We start from the raw sequence: 15,986 nt of genomic DNA on the forward strand, positions 1-15,986 counted from the left end.
TCTTGTCACTTCCACAGGACAGACCCTTTGGGGCATCCGTCGGCCTTCCCTAGGCTGCCCACTGTGAAGGGACCCTGTCCTAGCAGCTAAAGACTCAGATGTAAAACCCTTGGGGTGCCTGTCAGCCTCTGGCTGCCCACTGCGAAGGGACCCCGGTCCTAGCAGTTGAAGACTCGGGTGTATAACACACACACACACACCATGCACTGCCCTGATCATTCGTCTGACAGAATTGGCATAGTCGGCAGGATTGTGCTACTGGTTCACATACAGCAACATGAAGTCAGTCACGATAGACATGGATTTTAGCTGTATAGAGAAAGAATTTGCCCGAGAGGGATGGGGCAACCCTAAGTGGGATAAGGAGATGTTAGAGAAAGATTGAGGACAATCAAAGGAAATCTGGGAACAGTTTTGTAACTTGCGAGCCATTTGCAAGATTAAAAAGGGAAAAGGGAAAGGTGCTTGCATTTGGCTGTTAAAGGGTGTGTGGCAAGCATCCTGCACTAGCTACTGGAACTTAGAAACAGAGCTGATGAGAGTTCAGCGAGAGAAGGAGGAACTGCGAAAACAATGCCTGACCCTAGATACCCAGGTGCGAACACTAAGGACATGGAGCACCTACAGGGACGGCTCCTCCCGATGTTAGAAAAGGAAGGGATTGCACGTAGAGAGAAATTAGAAGCTAAGCCACGAAGCATTAATAGAGCCAAAGTAAAAACTTCTCTGTGGCTAGATCCAGATGATTGGGACGGAGACATCTGGTATTCCGCTGACGATGAGCTAGCTTCCTATTCGCTAGGGTGTGAGTGTGTGCATACGATTGGATGACATAGTGATGAGTTAAAATGTGAGCGGAAGCCCATGTGGCTGCTCCTCAGATCTCAGCCATGGAGATACCGCAGAGGAAGGCTGTGGAGGCAGCCATTGCCCTCATGGAATGGACACGTAAGGCCGAAGGAGGCTGTCTGCTGAATATGGCATAAGTCAGTCTTATACAGTCTGGGTATGTCTACACTGCCCCGCTAGTTCGAACTAGCGGGGTAATGTAGGCATACCGCACTTGAAAATGAAGCCCGGGATTTGAATTTCCCGGAATTCATTTGCATAAACTGGGCACCGCCATTTTTAAATCCCTGCTCGTTCGAACCCCGTGCCGCGCGGTTACACGCGGCACGAACTAGGTAGTTCGGACTAGGCTTCCTAGTCCGAACTACCGTTACTCCTGAGGAGTAACGGTAGTTCGGACTAGGAAGCCTAGTCCGAACTACCTAGTTCGTGCCGCGTGTAGCCGCGCGGCACGGGGTTCGAACGAGCAGGGATTTAAAAATGGCAATGCCCAGTTTATGCAAATGAAGCCCGGGAAATTCAAATCCCGGGCTTGATTTGCAAGTGCGGTATGCCTACATTACCCTCCTAGTTCGAACTAGGAGGGTAGTGTAGACATACCCTCTAAGATCCACGTGGACAGTCTCTGTTTGGAGATCCCTGAGATAGTAGTCCCTGAGATAGTTCTGAGGAGGAGACAAACAAGTGAAGCATTTTGTGGAATGAGTGTGTTCATTGCAAGTAAAAGGCTTCTGCCCTGTGGACATCGAGGCTACGTCTACACTGGCATGAATTTCCGGAAATGCTTAAAACGGAATACATTCCGTTTTCAGCTTTTCCGGAAAAGGAGCGTCTACATTGGCCACGGAGTTTCCGCGATAACGATGCGCTTTTCCGGAAAAGCGCGTCTACATTGGCGGCGCGCTTTTCCGGAAAAGCAAAAAGCCCGGAACCATTTTGAAAAGGGCAAAGGCCACCAGACCTTTCCGGGGACGGGGCCGGAGCTCCATCCAGACGCGTGGTTAAAGGGGTCTCGCCGGGCAGCCGTTTGTCTCGTGCTCCCGTGCCTTGTGACCTCTGCCAGAGACTGGCACCCTTCACAGGGTCGGTGGTTGCCCTGTGAGTTTTGGGGACACCACCCTTTGGCCCCCCCACCAGCTTTTCCTGGCATTTTATTTTTTCTGCTCTGCACTGTCTGCTATGGAGCCGTGGGTGGCCATGTACCTGCTCGGGCCCCTGTTAGACCTGTACAGGTGCCTGGAGCTCGTGCTGCAGGCTGGTGCCCTGGTGTTCATGTACCAGGAGGCAGAGATTGCCTTGGACTCCCTCACCAGGGAGGTCCTGGCAACCGCGTGGCATCAGCACCCAACGATAGACCGGCCCATTTGGACTTTGGAAACGAGCACCGACTGGTGGGACCGTGTGGCCCTCGGACGATGGGACGACTACCAGTGGATCCGGAATTTCCGAGTGAGAAAGCGGACCTTCTTGATGCTGTGCACCTGGCTGACCCCCGCGCTGCAGAGAACCGCCACCCGGCTGCGGGCACCCATCCCCGTCAACAAGAGGGTTGCCATCGCGCTGTGGAAGCTGGCCACACCGGACAGCTACCGCTCGGTGGCACACCAGTTCGGGGTGGGAAGATCCACCGTTGGTGTTATCGTCATCCAGGTAAGTCCCAGGGGGAGTGAGATGGGGGGAGGGTGCTCCACTCCAGGCCCAGGGACACCCAAGACTCCAGGCTGGGTCGCTCAGGGGTTTCGACCGTCCCTCCCTTGCACCGGCCCACTGGTGGGCGTGGGGCGAGGGGGGCCCTGTGTGTGTGTGTGTGTGTGTGTGTACAGAGGGAATCAAGGGGGGGACCCAAGGGAGCGCACACTCACCCCTGGCTGTATGTAATGTGTTCCCTTGTGTTTCTCTGCACCCTTCTGCAGGTCGTCCACGCCATCAACGACGTCCTGCTGCCAAGAATCATCCGCCTGCGCGACGTCGATGAGACCATGGCCGGCTTCGCTGCCCTCGGGTTCCCCAACTGCGGGGGAGCCCTGGACGCCACCCACATCGCCATCCGGGCCCCGGAGCATCGAGCAGCCCACTTTATGAACAGAAAGGGGTACTGCTCCATCGTCCTGCAAGCCCTCGTGGATCACCGGGGTCGCTTTCTGGACATCTACGGCGGCTGGTCCGGCCGGGCACACGACGCCCGCATCCTCTGGAACTCAGGACTGTTTCAGAGGTTGGAGGCGAGCACCTACTTCCCCCGGCGGGACTTGACTGTCGGGAATGTGCCGATGCCCATCTGCATCGTCGGGGATGCGGCCTACCCCCTGATGCCCTGGCTCATGCGGCCCTACACGGGGCAGCCGGACCAGAACCGGGCCCGGTTCAACGACCGCCTCAACCGGGCCCGAAACCCAGTGGAGCTGGCGTTTGGACGGTTAAAAGGCCGCTTCCGTTGTTTGCTCACCCGTCTCGACATGGGTGAGCAGAATGCAACGGAAGTGCTGGCCGCGTGCTGCGTGCTCCACAATATTGTGGAGCGCAGTGGGGAGGCCTTCCTCCCTGCATGGGTGGCAGCTGAGGCATAGACCTTGGACCAGCCCGACACAGCTGCCATCCGCCAGGCGCGCCAGGAGGCGGTGCGCATTAGAGAGGCCCTGGTGGACATGTTTGCCCAAGCCCCGTAGCAGGGTCGCTTGGGTCACCCCAGAGTACTCCGTCCCAGCTCTTACCCTTCCCCACCTCCTCCCCTTACCTCCCCCCCCCCATAGTATAGTAAAGCGTCGGGTCACAGCACATCGCGGCCGTCATCGAGTCTGTTCGTCGGGTGCGTCGGGTGTAGTTAGGGTTTTTCTTTTAAGTTGGGCTAGGGTTTAGGCCACCATCGCCATCCTGAGGAACAGCCAACAGGATTTGGGACTTGTGTGGAAGGCTTACATCAGTGCCATCTTCAATGGATCTCCTGGCTGTTCCTCTCCTGAGGCCCGGAAGGACCAAAGGACTGACATGGCCAGCAACACCACAGTCATCCGTCGAGGGATCTCCTGGCTGTTCCTCTCCTGAGGCCCGGAAGGACCAAAGGATCGAGGTGGCCAGCAACACCACAGTCATCCGTCGAGGGATCTCCTGGCTGTTCCTCTCCTGAGGCCCGGAAGGACCAAAGGATCGAGGTGGCCAGCAACACCACAGTCATCCGTCGAGGGATCTCCTGGCTGTTCCTCTCCTGAGGCCCGGAAGGACCAAAGGATCGAGGTGGCCAGCAACACCACAATCGTCCTCCCTGCGCCTAACTTATGTTTTTGAATCTGTACTGTACTGCATATTGTAACCATTTTTTTCTGCTTGTTTGTTGCTATGTAAATATAGTTTCTGGTTTACATCTTTACTGAAAAGTCTCAGTATTTCTTTATGCGCCGCGAACCAATGACCACTGAAAAAGCCCCCCCCCCCCCCCCGGTGATAGAGTCATGAATTTGTTGTCCACAGTTGTAACCCTCTTAAATTGAAGTGGCTAATTGGCATCTCACATAATTTCTGTACAGTTACTAGAGGAACACAATAACCACACAAGATTGAAATGAAAACAGAACTTTTTATTTACAAAGGAGGGGGGGGGAGCTTTAACTGCGAGAAGGACGGGGGGGACCTTTAACTGCGAGAAGGAGGGGGGGGACCTTTAACTGCGAGAAGGAGGGGGGGGACCTTTAACTGCGAGAAGGACGGGGGGACCTTTAACTGCGAGAAGGAGGGGGGGGACCTTTAACTGCGAGAAGGAGGGGGGGGACCTTTAACTGCGAGAAGGACGGGGGGACCTTTAACTGCGAGAAGGACGGGGGGGACCTTTAACTGGGAGAAAGAGGGAGGGGCAGTTACTGGGACGGGTGGCCCCTGCGAGCGCCCCTCTGGGGGCGGACCTGCCCACGCTGGGCAGACCGCGTTGGGGCAGCCTGCACGCTGAGGTGCCCACGAGTAGGAGCACGAGTAGGAGCACGAGTAGAAGCACGAGTAGGAGCACGGTCTTCAGGGTCAGGGTCAGGAGCATGAGCAGGGTCAGGGTCAGGGTCAGGGTCAGGAGCATGAGCACGGTCAGGGTCAGGGGCAGGAGCATGAGCAGGAGCAGGGAGAGGAGCAGGAGCTGGGAGAGGAGCAGGGATAGGAGGGGGCATGGGCTGTGCTCCCGGAGGGATGGCGGGGGCATGCGGTCCGGCCATGCCATAGTGGATGGCATGTATTAAATGTGCCGTCAGGGTGCCCATTGTGGCACGCATCTCGCGGCATTCCTCCAGGAACGCAGCCCATCCCTCCTGCCGCCACTCCTGGTCCCCCTGCACACGCTCCGCAATGGAGGTCTGGATCCCCTCCACCGCGGTGACATGACGCCGAAGCAGCTGGTCCCGGTGTCGGAGCCTGGTCCTCCGGGCTTGGGCAGCTGGGGGTGCCGCTGCTGCTGGAGTCGCTGGTCTGGTGCTGGGTCCCGCTGCAGGGAAGAGAAGAAAGGACGGGTCAGTCAGGCAGGCCATCCACTGTCCCCACACTTCCATGCCCTCCACCCCAGAGCCCCAGGTGACCGCACAGTTGTGGCTTGGGCCCACTCAGTTCCCCTCCTGCTCCCGGGGGGTGTTGTATGTTGGCAAGAAGGACCACCCCTGGGAGTAGGGTCCTCCCTGCAGTATTGTAAGCACCGGTCTGTATCCTGGCTCCGTGCAGGGCAGGAGGGTGCTTGTGCTGCGTTCACCTGTGGAACTCCCTGCCGGTGGACACTGTGAAAAGCTTAGGGCTAATCACTGGTGTTTGACAGGGAGCGAGATGCATCCCCACGCAGTGCCTGGGAGCACACCTGTCAGTGGCGGTCTGGGCTCTCAGATCCCATTGCGTGCGATATCTCCTGGTCAGAACCAGAAAGGGTGACTGGGTGGGGGGATGTCCCATCCTTGCAGCAAAACTCAGGGGCCCATCTCCCTCCCACTATCCCTCCCGCAAGCCTGGTAGCCCAGGGACAGGTGTGGCCGCAGTGGGGACTTCCCTCGGGGAACCTGCCAAGGCACTGGGAGCAGGTGAGCGGCTCGGTGGCGGTCCACGGTCACAGGACTGTGACGCTGCACTTATCCCAGGAGCAGCTGGCTGTGCCTCACAGCCAGGCCTGGGACAGTGTGCCATTCCCTGTGCTGCACCCCTTGGTGGAGCAGCAGGCTCTGGGCTGAGTCCCTCGGGCCCTGGCCGGTTCTAGCCGGCATCCACCCTTCCCCCTGATCCCGCTGAAATGTGTGTGAGAAGCACGGTCCCAGCCGTGCCCGCAGCTGCCTGCCACGGCCACCTGCCGCTCAGTTACCAGGCTGCACGTGGTTGCACGTGCTGCTAACTGCCGCATGCTATGCAGCGTGCAGCTCACGTGGCCTGAGTGACATGCTCTCCCCTTCCCCCCTCCGGACACTTGGGTCTCACTCCCCCCCGCCCTCCGCCCCCCGCCCTTTGGGAGTGTAACCTTCAAAGACTCACCAGTGGGTTCCTCCCCGGCCACAGAGGAGCTGCTGGAGGGGGCCTGCTGGGTGGCAACGCTGGCCTCCTCTCCCGAAGCGCCGCCGCTCTCGTCTTCCTCCTCCGGTTCGGTGGGACGAATGATCGGGGGGTGCTGGCAGGTGTCAACGGGGACAGCTGGGCCTTGCGGGGCTGGCTCGCCCAAAAATGAGTTCAGCCGCTCAAAATAGGGGCAGGCATCAGGCCCTGCTCCCCTCCCCTCCGTGGCCCGCACGTACCCCAGCCGCAACTCCTTAACCTTCGAGCGGACCTGCTCGCAGTTGCGGCTGGGGTGCCCTTGCTGGGCGAGGTTCCGGGCCATCCGGGTGTACAGCTCAGCATTCCGGCGGCGGGACTGGAGGTCATGGAGACCCTCCTCCTCCTCCCACAGGTCCAGGAGGGCCTCCAGCTCCCTGGGGGTCCAGGATGGGGCCCTGCGCTTCCGGCCCCTGGGGGCTTCCTCCTCTGCCCCGGGTGACGGTGGCTGACCACCTCGAGCTGCCATGCCTCCGCTGAGGTGGCTGGGCAGCACACTTGCCACGTCGCAGAGCTGGGAAGGGAGGTCTCTGGGGGCCTCCTGCCACGTGCGGCCAGTAGTGTGCGTGCTCTTTAAGCCCTCGGGTAATGCGGAAGTCCGTGGCTTCTATGGGGTCTCCCGCCGTCCAAACCGCTTTTTTACGTTTCTTCTGCTTTTCCGGAAAAGCTGTCTACACTGGCCCTTTTCCGGAAAAGCTTTTCCGGAAAAAGGACTTATGCCCGAGCGGGAGCATCGTACGGTTTCCGGAATAGTGGCTGATTTTGTACAGTACAGCATCGTTGCTTTTCCGGAAATTCAAGGGCCAGTGTAGACAGCTCGCGGCTTATTCCGGAAAAGCGGCTGATTCTCCGGAATAAGTGGCCCAGTGTAGACACACCCCGAGGGTATGGAGAGCCCTTTCCCTGTCGTTGCCATGAGGTTTGGGGAAGAAGACAGGTAAGTAAATTAGTTCATTACAATGGAATGAGGTAAGCACTTTGGGAAGGAGTTTTAGGATGGGTTTGTACGACCACCTTGTCCTTGTGGAAGACCATATGGGGGCGGGTCAGTCATAAGGGTACCCAACTCTCCCACCCTTTGTGCAGAGGTAATAGTCACGAGGAAGGCCACTTTCATGGATAGATGGAGAAAAGAGCATATAGCTAGTGGTTCAAATGGTTTGCCCGTTAGTTACCCTTAGCATGAGGTTACAGTCACATGCGGGGACTGATTCTTTAGTTGGTGTGAATGTATTGTGTAAAACTCACAGAAATCTCTTGAGTGCTGGATGAGTGAAAATGGGATGATCCTGTATGGGCAGGTGGAATGCAGATATGGCTGGGAGGTAGACCCTGATAGAACTGACGGATAGACCGGAGTTGTGAAGGTATAGTAAGTAGGTGAGTATGAGTGGGATTCCTGTCTGCATGGGAGTGCAGTGTCGAGTGAAGCACCAGCTAGTGAAACACTGCCATTTTTTAGTATAGGTTTTCCTCGTTGCAGGTCTATGGCTGTTTGCGAGACTGGTTTGAACTTCTGGAGGACACTGGATCTCTGTTGTGGCTAGCCAGCAAGGAGCAATACGCGCAAATGAAGATACTTGATGGCAGGGTGGCGAATCATTCTGTTCTGTTGCATGACCAGTGACAGAACAGGGGGGACTCAATGTGGGCAGGGGAAGCCTGTGGCTATAGGTGAACTTGGCCGCTGCTTAGTGTGCTGCCGCCCGGGGTGCACGATGATGACATCACAGGGGCTCCCAGGGCGCCCGCCAATTACATCAGTCCATTGACAGCCCTTCAGGTGGGGGCAACGATTGCATGATCCGCCTGGGGCGCCAGCTGCCACAACCGGCCTCGGGCCGCTCCTGAATGTGGAGGACGCCTGGCCATTGTGGCCCTAGCAGATCACTTTGGCTCTGTCCTGTTTTATTTTGAGTATCACTCTCTGGATGAGAAGAATTGGTGGAAACGTGTATGCTAGAGGCGCGTCCCATCTGTTGTACCCCAGACATCCTGGGCCCAGTCCTGCTCTGGAGCAATAGTGAGGGCACCGTGAATTTCTGTGTGTGGCAAAGAGGTCTACCGAAGGGAACCTCCATCTGCGGAACAGATGATTGATGGCCACTCTGTTGATCTCCCACTCGTGAATGAGGGAGAAGTTTCTGCTGAGATCGTCTGCTAACATATTGTCTCTGCCTGGGCTATATGTGGCTATAAGGTGGATGTGACAAGGGATGCACCATTCCCATAACTGTACTGCCTCCTGACAGAACTGGCAAGAAGACATCGCCCTGCTTGTTGATGGAGTGCATTGTTGCCATGTTGTCCATCAGTATGCGGACGTTATTGTTGCGTATTATCTGGGAGAAGTGTGTGTATGCATACTGGACTGCTCTGAGTTCAAGCAAGATGATGTGTTTGCCTTGCTCCTCTGGTGTCCACATGGCTTGAACTACCTGGTCCAGCAAATGAGCCCCCACAAAGAGGCGTCTATGGTAATTTCAAGCGTTGTGGGGGTTCTGTTGAAAAGGGACCCCTCTGCATACATTGTGGATTTGTGTCCACCAGGTAAGAGCGGTTTATACTGCATGGCATGCCGAGAGACTTGTTCTGTGGGTGTACATGTGGTCTGTACACTGTGCTGAGCCACATCTGCATCGGTCTCCTATGCAAGTGTGCATAAGGCACCATGAAGATGGTGGCTGCCATGTGACTGAGGAGGCACAGGCACTGCCTGGCGGTTATACAGGGGCTGAGCTGTGCCAGAGGCACCAAGTCTTGAATCGCTGTGAATCTGTGCTGTGGAAGCGGGGCTATCACGGATTTGCAGTCCAGGTGGGGAAGAGTCCGAGTGAGGTTTCAATGCTTCCCCGGTTGTAAGAGGCGGAGTTGACGCTGACCGGCTCTCCTCGTGCGCTTAGTCAATTTCCTGCAATGCTGGCAGATCGCGGACACGCAGAGAATGGCCGCAGGCCAAACCTCTTTTAAACCCAAGCGAGCCGGGCACATTCTGAGCAATACACAGCGACAAGGGCAGCCGCCAGCAAAGCAGAGACACGTGATGCGGCGAATAACGCCTGGCAGGAAGCTTGGGGCTTTTTCTCCTGCCAATAGTTAGAAAATGTCTGAAAAGGAGTGAACACAACAGGCTAATGAGAGCGAAATGGGGGTACGAGGGCACCTGCTGAACTGCGAGTGGAGTCAGCGGTGGTCAGAGAACTGGCTGCGCATGCACATTACACACCCCAGGAGCATCGTGCCTGAGCCTCGCACACGTGGCCAGCCGGGGGAGCACTGCTACTACGAATCGCCAGCTAGTGGGCACAGCGGTGCTGGCACACCTAAAGGTGGAGCACCCAGGAGACAGCATCAAAAGCCTATTGTGCACCCGAGATTGATTGGTCCATAGTAGGGACATAAAATCCCATTGAGTTAGTTAATCCGTTAAACATTAAGTTTAACCTGTTCACTGGTTAAACAGAGGTGGTGGTGGGGGGTGGGCTGGCTTGGAATCACTGTGGATAGTTCAACACCAGAAGCAACAGGACATTACAATTAAGGCACTTTTTCTTGCCTTAGCTACAGCAAACTGATTATGTCATCAAAATCTCTTTTTGATGTATATTAATTTTTATATCAGTACATATGTCATTTTTTTCCAATTGCATGAATAATTATATGTTTATGCAAAATTTCAGACTTACAAAGCATCTGAAATTTTCACAAAAGCCTATTCTATTTCATTGACCATGGTCTATACCTGCTTTCATTTCAACAAAACAAGTTATGTATCATATAAAAAATTTAAAGTACCTTAAATTTATATTAATTAAAAATCATTTTATATGAGCAAATAATGTTACACATCAAATTATTGTATTATATTAAAACAAGACCTGAAAAATATTATAAAATATACCTAAAACATAATCTATAATAAGAAATAACTACAACTGTCCTATAGAAGTACATTCTCTTTGGTGTCCCTGAAAGCTATAATTCGTGTGGCCCTCAGAGGGCTTCAAGTTTGACATGCCTGATCTACATGTTTGTTAGTCTTTTAAGTGCTACCAGATTATTGGTTTTTAGGTTTTTCTTTTAAATAAAGTATCTTGTATTTTTTAAAAAAAGTAACCCCAATACACTCACCCCTACCCCAGAGCCAGGCACCCCCCCATTCCAATACAACACCCCTTCCCCAGACCAGGCACCTCAGCCCCCTCCATACCAATGCAAATCTCATTAATCTCTGCATTAATCATTTTCTCTCCTTTTTTTTAAGTTTGTGTCACGTTCTTTTAGTTTTGTCTTTAGTTTGGTGTATTATGTCCTTTTATAGAAATTTGTATACTTTTACAGAACATGCCAGTGGGAACAGGGGGCAGGGAATCCTCGGCACACGCCTCCCCCCCTCCCCAGAGGAGGGAAGCTCCGGCAAGAGCCTCCCCCTGGGACTCCTCCCCGCCCCAGCGCATGCTTCCTCTCGGGACTCCTACCTCCTCACCCGCAGAGAAGGGGAGCCCTGATGCGTCCCTCCCTTCCCCTCTCCCCCCCCCCAGGAGGGAAGCCCTAGTGCGCACTTCCCCCCCGGGACTCCTCCTTTCTCCCCTGCAGAGGAGGGGAGCCCTGGTGCGCGCATCCCCACCTCTAGGATGGAAGCCCTAGTGTGCACTTCCCCCAGGACTCCTTCTCCCACATAGAAGGGGAGCCCCGGTGCGCACCTCCCCTCCCCTCCCCTCCCTCCGCCCCAAACCTCAGCACGCACCTTCCTCTGGGACTCCTACCTCCTCCCAGCATGCCACAGACGTGTAGTAGTCATTTTATAAGGAGTAAGGGTTATTTCAAAAGAAGGGTTTTCTTTCGAAATAACCGCATCTACACAGTGTTTCTTTTTTTCGAAATAAGGTATTTCTAAATAGCACCTGGATGCGATTATGCAAATGAAGCACGGGAAATTCAAATCTGTGCTACGTTTGCCATTTCATTCATCTGCAGTAGACATACCCTTTGTGACCCTGGTCCTTCATTTCCCATCTGTGAACAAAGAGTAAGTATACTGCCCTACCAAATGGGTGATGTGAGGATATACATCAAAGTGCTTAGCTATAACAATCAAGGGAGTCATTAAGTGTGTTCGATAAAAGAAAGCAGTTTTCCCTCTAATTTTTCCATCTATGTGGCAAATAAGTTTTGTTATGTGCACCGAGGCATGTTTGGATGTGCACTGTCAGTAGAAAGACATGGTGCCAGCTGTGAGTGCTTTGATTGTCAGCTGAGTGGTATCTGAATCTCTCCTAGGCAGCCACCCAGGCACTCAGCTTAGAGCAGTGGTCCCCAACCTTTAGAGGCTCCCATGGCGCCCGGGGGCACCGTGTTGGGGACCACTGGCTTAGGGGGAACACTAAAGGATGGTCATTAATCTTCAAGCAACCTTACATTTAGAAGTGTAAAAATAGACATTGAAGGGAAATTTTATTTTCAAAATGAAGAAATGCAGTTCAAAAGCACAGGAGTCATGTAATGATGGATACAGATTTTAAATATAAAATGTATAGTTGAAACTATAGTAAAGAATAAAATGGTCATACACATAAATTAACATAACTTGTTGGGGAAAAGTCAACATGGTTCATGGTTTCTGTAAATGGAAATGATGCCTTACTACTCTACTAGAGATCTTTTGGAGGGGGGGGAGCTCAACAAATATATGGACAAGGGGGATCCCTTGGATATAGTGTACTTAAGAGCTCCAGAAAATCTTTGACTAGGTCCCTCACCAAAGGCTCTTAGGTACAGTAAGATGTCATGGGATAAGAGGAAAGGTCCTGTCATGGCTTGATAACTGGTTAAAAGACAGGAAACAAAGGGTAGGAATAAATGGTCAGTTTTCAGAGAAGAGAGGAGTAGCTAGTGGTGTTCCCCAAGGGTCTGTGCTAGGCCCAATCCTAGTCAACCTATTTATAAATGATTTGGAGAAAGGGGTAAACAGTGAGGTGGCAAAATTTGCAGATGATCCTAAACTGCTCAAGATAGTTAAGACCAAAGCAGACTGTGAAGCGCTTCAAAAAGATCTCACCAAACTAGGTGACTAGGCAACAAAATGTCAAATTAAATTTAATGTTGATAAAGGTAAAGTAAAGCACATTGGAAAAAATAATCCCAACCAATCATATTGATGGCTACTAATTTAGCTATAACTACTCAAGAAAGAGATCTTGGAGTCATTGTGGATAGTTCTCCGAAAACATCCACTCAATGTGCAGCAGCAGTCAAAAAAGCAAACAGAATGTTAGGAATCATCAAAAAAGGGATAAAGAATAAGCCATAGAATAACTTATTGCTGCTATATAAACCCATGGTATGCTCACATCTTGAATACTGTGTACAGAGGTGGTGGTCTCATCGGAAAAAAGTATCTTGCCATTCAGAAAAGGGCAACAGAAATGACTGGGGTTTGGAACAGGTCCCATATGAAGCAATATTAAAAAGACTAGGGATATTAAATATTGACTAATGACTAATGGAATAAATGCATTTTGCACTGATTATTTGATTAGTCGAGAGGATCCCTCCGCCTTTGAAGTGTAGCAACAGCACTGGGGCTGTTGCTACACTTCAAAGGTGAACATGCCACATGGAGCCCGGGTCAGCTGGGGACTGGGCGCTGTGTGGCGTTGCAGCTTTGAAACACTGTGTGCAGCCTAGGGATGGAAAAGCAGACTTTGATTTCCTAAGAGCTGTGATGGCAGGATCCCAAGGATTCTGACATGGAAAGGAGTCTAGGAGAACTGGCAGTATTTAAAGGCACAGGACTAAAACATCCCGATGCACAGTAAGAAAAGCAACTATGATAGGTGACCATATTGGCTTACCAGGAAAATCCTTGGTGAGCTTAAACACAAAAAGGAAGCTTACAAGAAGTGGAATCTTGGTCAGATAACTAGGGAGGAGTATAAATATATTGCTCCGGAATGCAGGGGAGTAATCAGGAAGACAAAAGCACAATTGGAATTGCAGCTAGCAAGGGCTGAGAAGGAGACCAAGAAAGGTTTCGACAGGCATGTTAGAAGAGGGTGCTCAGGGACCGTGTGGGACCCTTATTGGATGAGGGAGGTAACCTAGTGACAGATGATGTGGGAAAAGCTGAAGTACTCGATACTTTCTTTGCCTCTGTCTTCACGGACAAGGTCAGCTCCCAGACTAATGCACTAGGCAACGTTGTATGGGAAGGCGGTGGAAAACCCTTTTGGGGGGAAAACAAGTTAGGAACTATTTAGAAAAGCTAAACATACACAAATCTGTGGGCCCAGATTTAATGTAGCCGAGGGTTCTGAGGGAGTTGGCAAGCATCATTGCAGAGCCTTTGGCCATTATCGTTGAAAACTCGTGGAGATCGGGAGATGATTGGAAAAAGGCAAATGTAGTGCCCAACTTCAAAAAAGGGAAGGAGGACAATCCAGGGAACTACAGACCAATCAGCCTTACCTCAGTCCCTGGAAAAATCATGGAGGACAGCCTCAAGGAATCCATTTTGAAGCACTTGGAAGAGGGGAATGTGATGAGGAATAGTCACTATGGATTCACCAAGGGCAAGTCATGCCAATCTACTTAGTTTCTATGATGAGGATCTGGGGAAGTGAGTGGCTGTGCTATAACTTGACTTTAGCAAAGCTTTTGATTCGGTCACCCACAATATTCTTGCCAGCAAGTTAAGGAAATATGGATTGAATAAATGGACTGTAAGGTGGATAGAAAGCTTAAGTTGGGCCCAATGAGTAGTGATCAATAGCTCAATGTCAGATTAGCAGTCAGTTTCAAGCAGGGTGCCATAAGGATTGGTTCCAGGGCTGGTTTTGTGTAACATCTTTATTGAGGGGATAGCTTGCACCCTCAGCAAATTTGCAGCTGACACCAAGCTAGGGGAAGAGGTAGCTACATTGAAGGGCAGGGATAGGGTCCAGTGTGACCTAGACAGATTAGAGGCTTGGGCCAAAAGAAATCTGAAGCGGTTCAACGAGGACAAGTGAAGAGTCCTGCACTTCGGACGGAAGACTCCCACACACAGGCGGGGAACCGACTGTCTAAGTAGCAGTTTGGCAGGAAAGGATCTGGGGATTACAGTGGCTGAGAAGCTGGATATGAGTCAACTGTGTGCCCTTGTAGCCAAAAAGGCTAATGGCATATTAGTATACATTAGAAGGAGTTACAGCAGAGCTAGAGAAGTGATTATTCCCCTATATTCTGCACTGGTGAGGCCTTTTCTGGAGTACTGCATCCAATTCTGGCCCCCCCTCATCCCACTATAGAAAGGATGCAGATGCATTGGCTAGGGTTCAGCAGAGGGTGACCAAAATTATTGTGGGGGTGGAGCACATGACCTACAAGAAGAGGTTGAGAGATTTGCTCTTATTTAGTCTGAAGAGAAGGGTGAGGGGGGACTTGATAGCAGCCTTCAACTTCCTGAAGGTAGGTGCCAAGGAGGCAGGAGATAAGCTGTTTCAGTAATGACAGATGGCAGAACAAGCAATGGTCTCAAGTTACAGCGGGGGAGGTCTAGGTTGGCTATTAGGAAAAACTATTTCACAAGGAAGGTGAAAAGTACTGGAATAGGTTACTGGGGGGAGGGGGAGTAGAATTTCCATCCCTTCAGGTTTTTAATTCCCAGCTTGAGGTTTTTGAAGCCCTGGCTGCGATGGTTTAGTTAGGGTTGGTCCTGCTTTGGGCAGTGAGCTAGTCTCTTGCAGCCTGGGGCCACCTGGGGTGTGTCAGAATCCTAGGGCTGAATGTGGCATTTCAAAGTGGCAGCGCTGTGTGGAGGCCAGGGTGCAGTCCCAGGCTCCAAGCAGCACTGCTGCTTTCAAGGTCCCTCTGCTCCCTTTCTGCTAGAGGCAGCAAGGGTAGGGAAGTGACTAGCCTGTTGACTATCCAATAAGCATTTGCTTATCAGATGGTCGACTAGTCCTTCACATCCCTAAAAAAGATTGGGACTTTTCCGCTTAGAAAAGAGGAGCCTAAGGGGCGCTATGATACAGGTCTATAAAATCATGACTGGTATGGAAAAAGTGAATAAGTTATTTACTTGTTCCCATAACCTAAGAACTTAGGGGGTCACCAAATAAAATTAATAGTTAGCAGGTTTAAAACAAACAAAAGGAAGTTTTTCTTCATGCAGCGCAGAGTCAACCTGTGGAACTCCTTGCCAGAGGATGTTGTGAAGACCAGGACTTTAACCGTACTCAAAAAAGAACTAGATAAATTCACGGAGGGTAGGTCCATTAATGGCTATTAGTCAGGATGGGTAGGAATGGTAATAGTTAGGGTTAGGGTGGAGGGATAGTTCAATGCTTTGAGCATTGGCCTGCTAAACGCAGCATTGAGAGCTCTAATCCTTGAGGAGGCCATTTGGGGCAAAAAATCTGTCAGGGATGGTACTTGGTCCTGCTGTGAAAGCAGGGGTTAGGACTCAATGACCTTTCAAGGTCCCTTCCAGTTCTAGGAGATAGGCAATCTCCTATCATATCATAATGTTTGCCCTAGCCTCTGTCAGAAGCTGGGAATGGGAAACAGGGGAGGGATCATATGATGATTCCCTGTTCTGTTTTACTCCCTCTGGGGCACCTGGCATT

At 52.0% G+C, this 15,986-nt stretch overlaps 1 protein-coding gene across 1 annotated transcript; it reads right to left on the reverse strand.

Annotated features, from left to right (window-relative positions):
• Positions 1 to 4,696: 4,696 nt before the first annotated feature.
• Positions 4,697 to 6,975, reverse strand: LOC106732411 (uncharacterized). The gene is made up of 2 exons (XM_075905777.1): positions 6,325 to 6,975; positions 4,697 to 5,305 (listed from the first exon to the last, which is right to left on the reverse strand). The coding sequence occupies exons 1-2, from the start codon at positions 6,845 to 6,847 to the stop codon at positions 4,698 to 4,700; spliced, it is 1,131 nt and encodes a 376-aa protein (XP_075761892.1). The 5' UTR covers positions 6,848 to 6,975; the 3' UTR covers position 4,697.
• Between the last annotated feature and the right edge of the window lie 9,011 nt (positions 6,976 to 15,986).

Source organism: Pelodiscus sinensis, chromosome 22 (genome assembly GCF_049634645.1).
Source record: "Pelodiscus sinensis isolate JC-2024 chromosome 22, ASM4963464v1, whole genome shotgun sequence".
Lineage (NCBI taxonomy): Eukaryota > Metazoa > Chordata > Testudines > Trionychidae > Pelodiscus > Pelodiscus sinensis.

Excerpts from the sequence above, each read along its gene's own strand:
- LOC106732411 (XM_075905777.1), bottom strand. The coding sequence starts at position 6,847 with ATGGCAGCTCGAGGTGGTCAGCCACCGTCACCCGGGGCAGAGGAGGAA. Across the intron at positions 5,306-6,324 it reads GGCCGGGGAGGAACCCACTG|CGGGACCCAGCACCAGACCA; the intron begins GTGAGTCTTTGA and ends TCTTCCCTGCAG.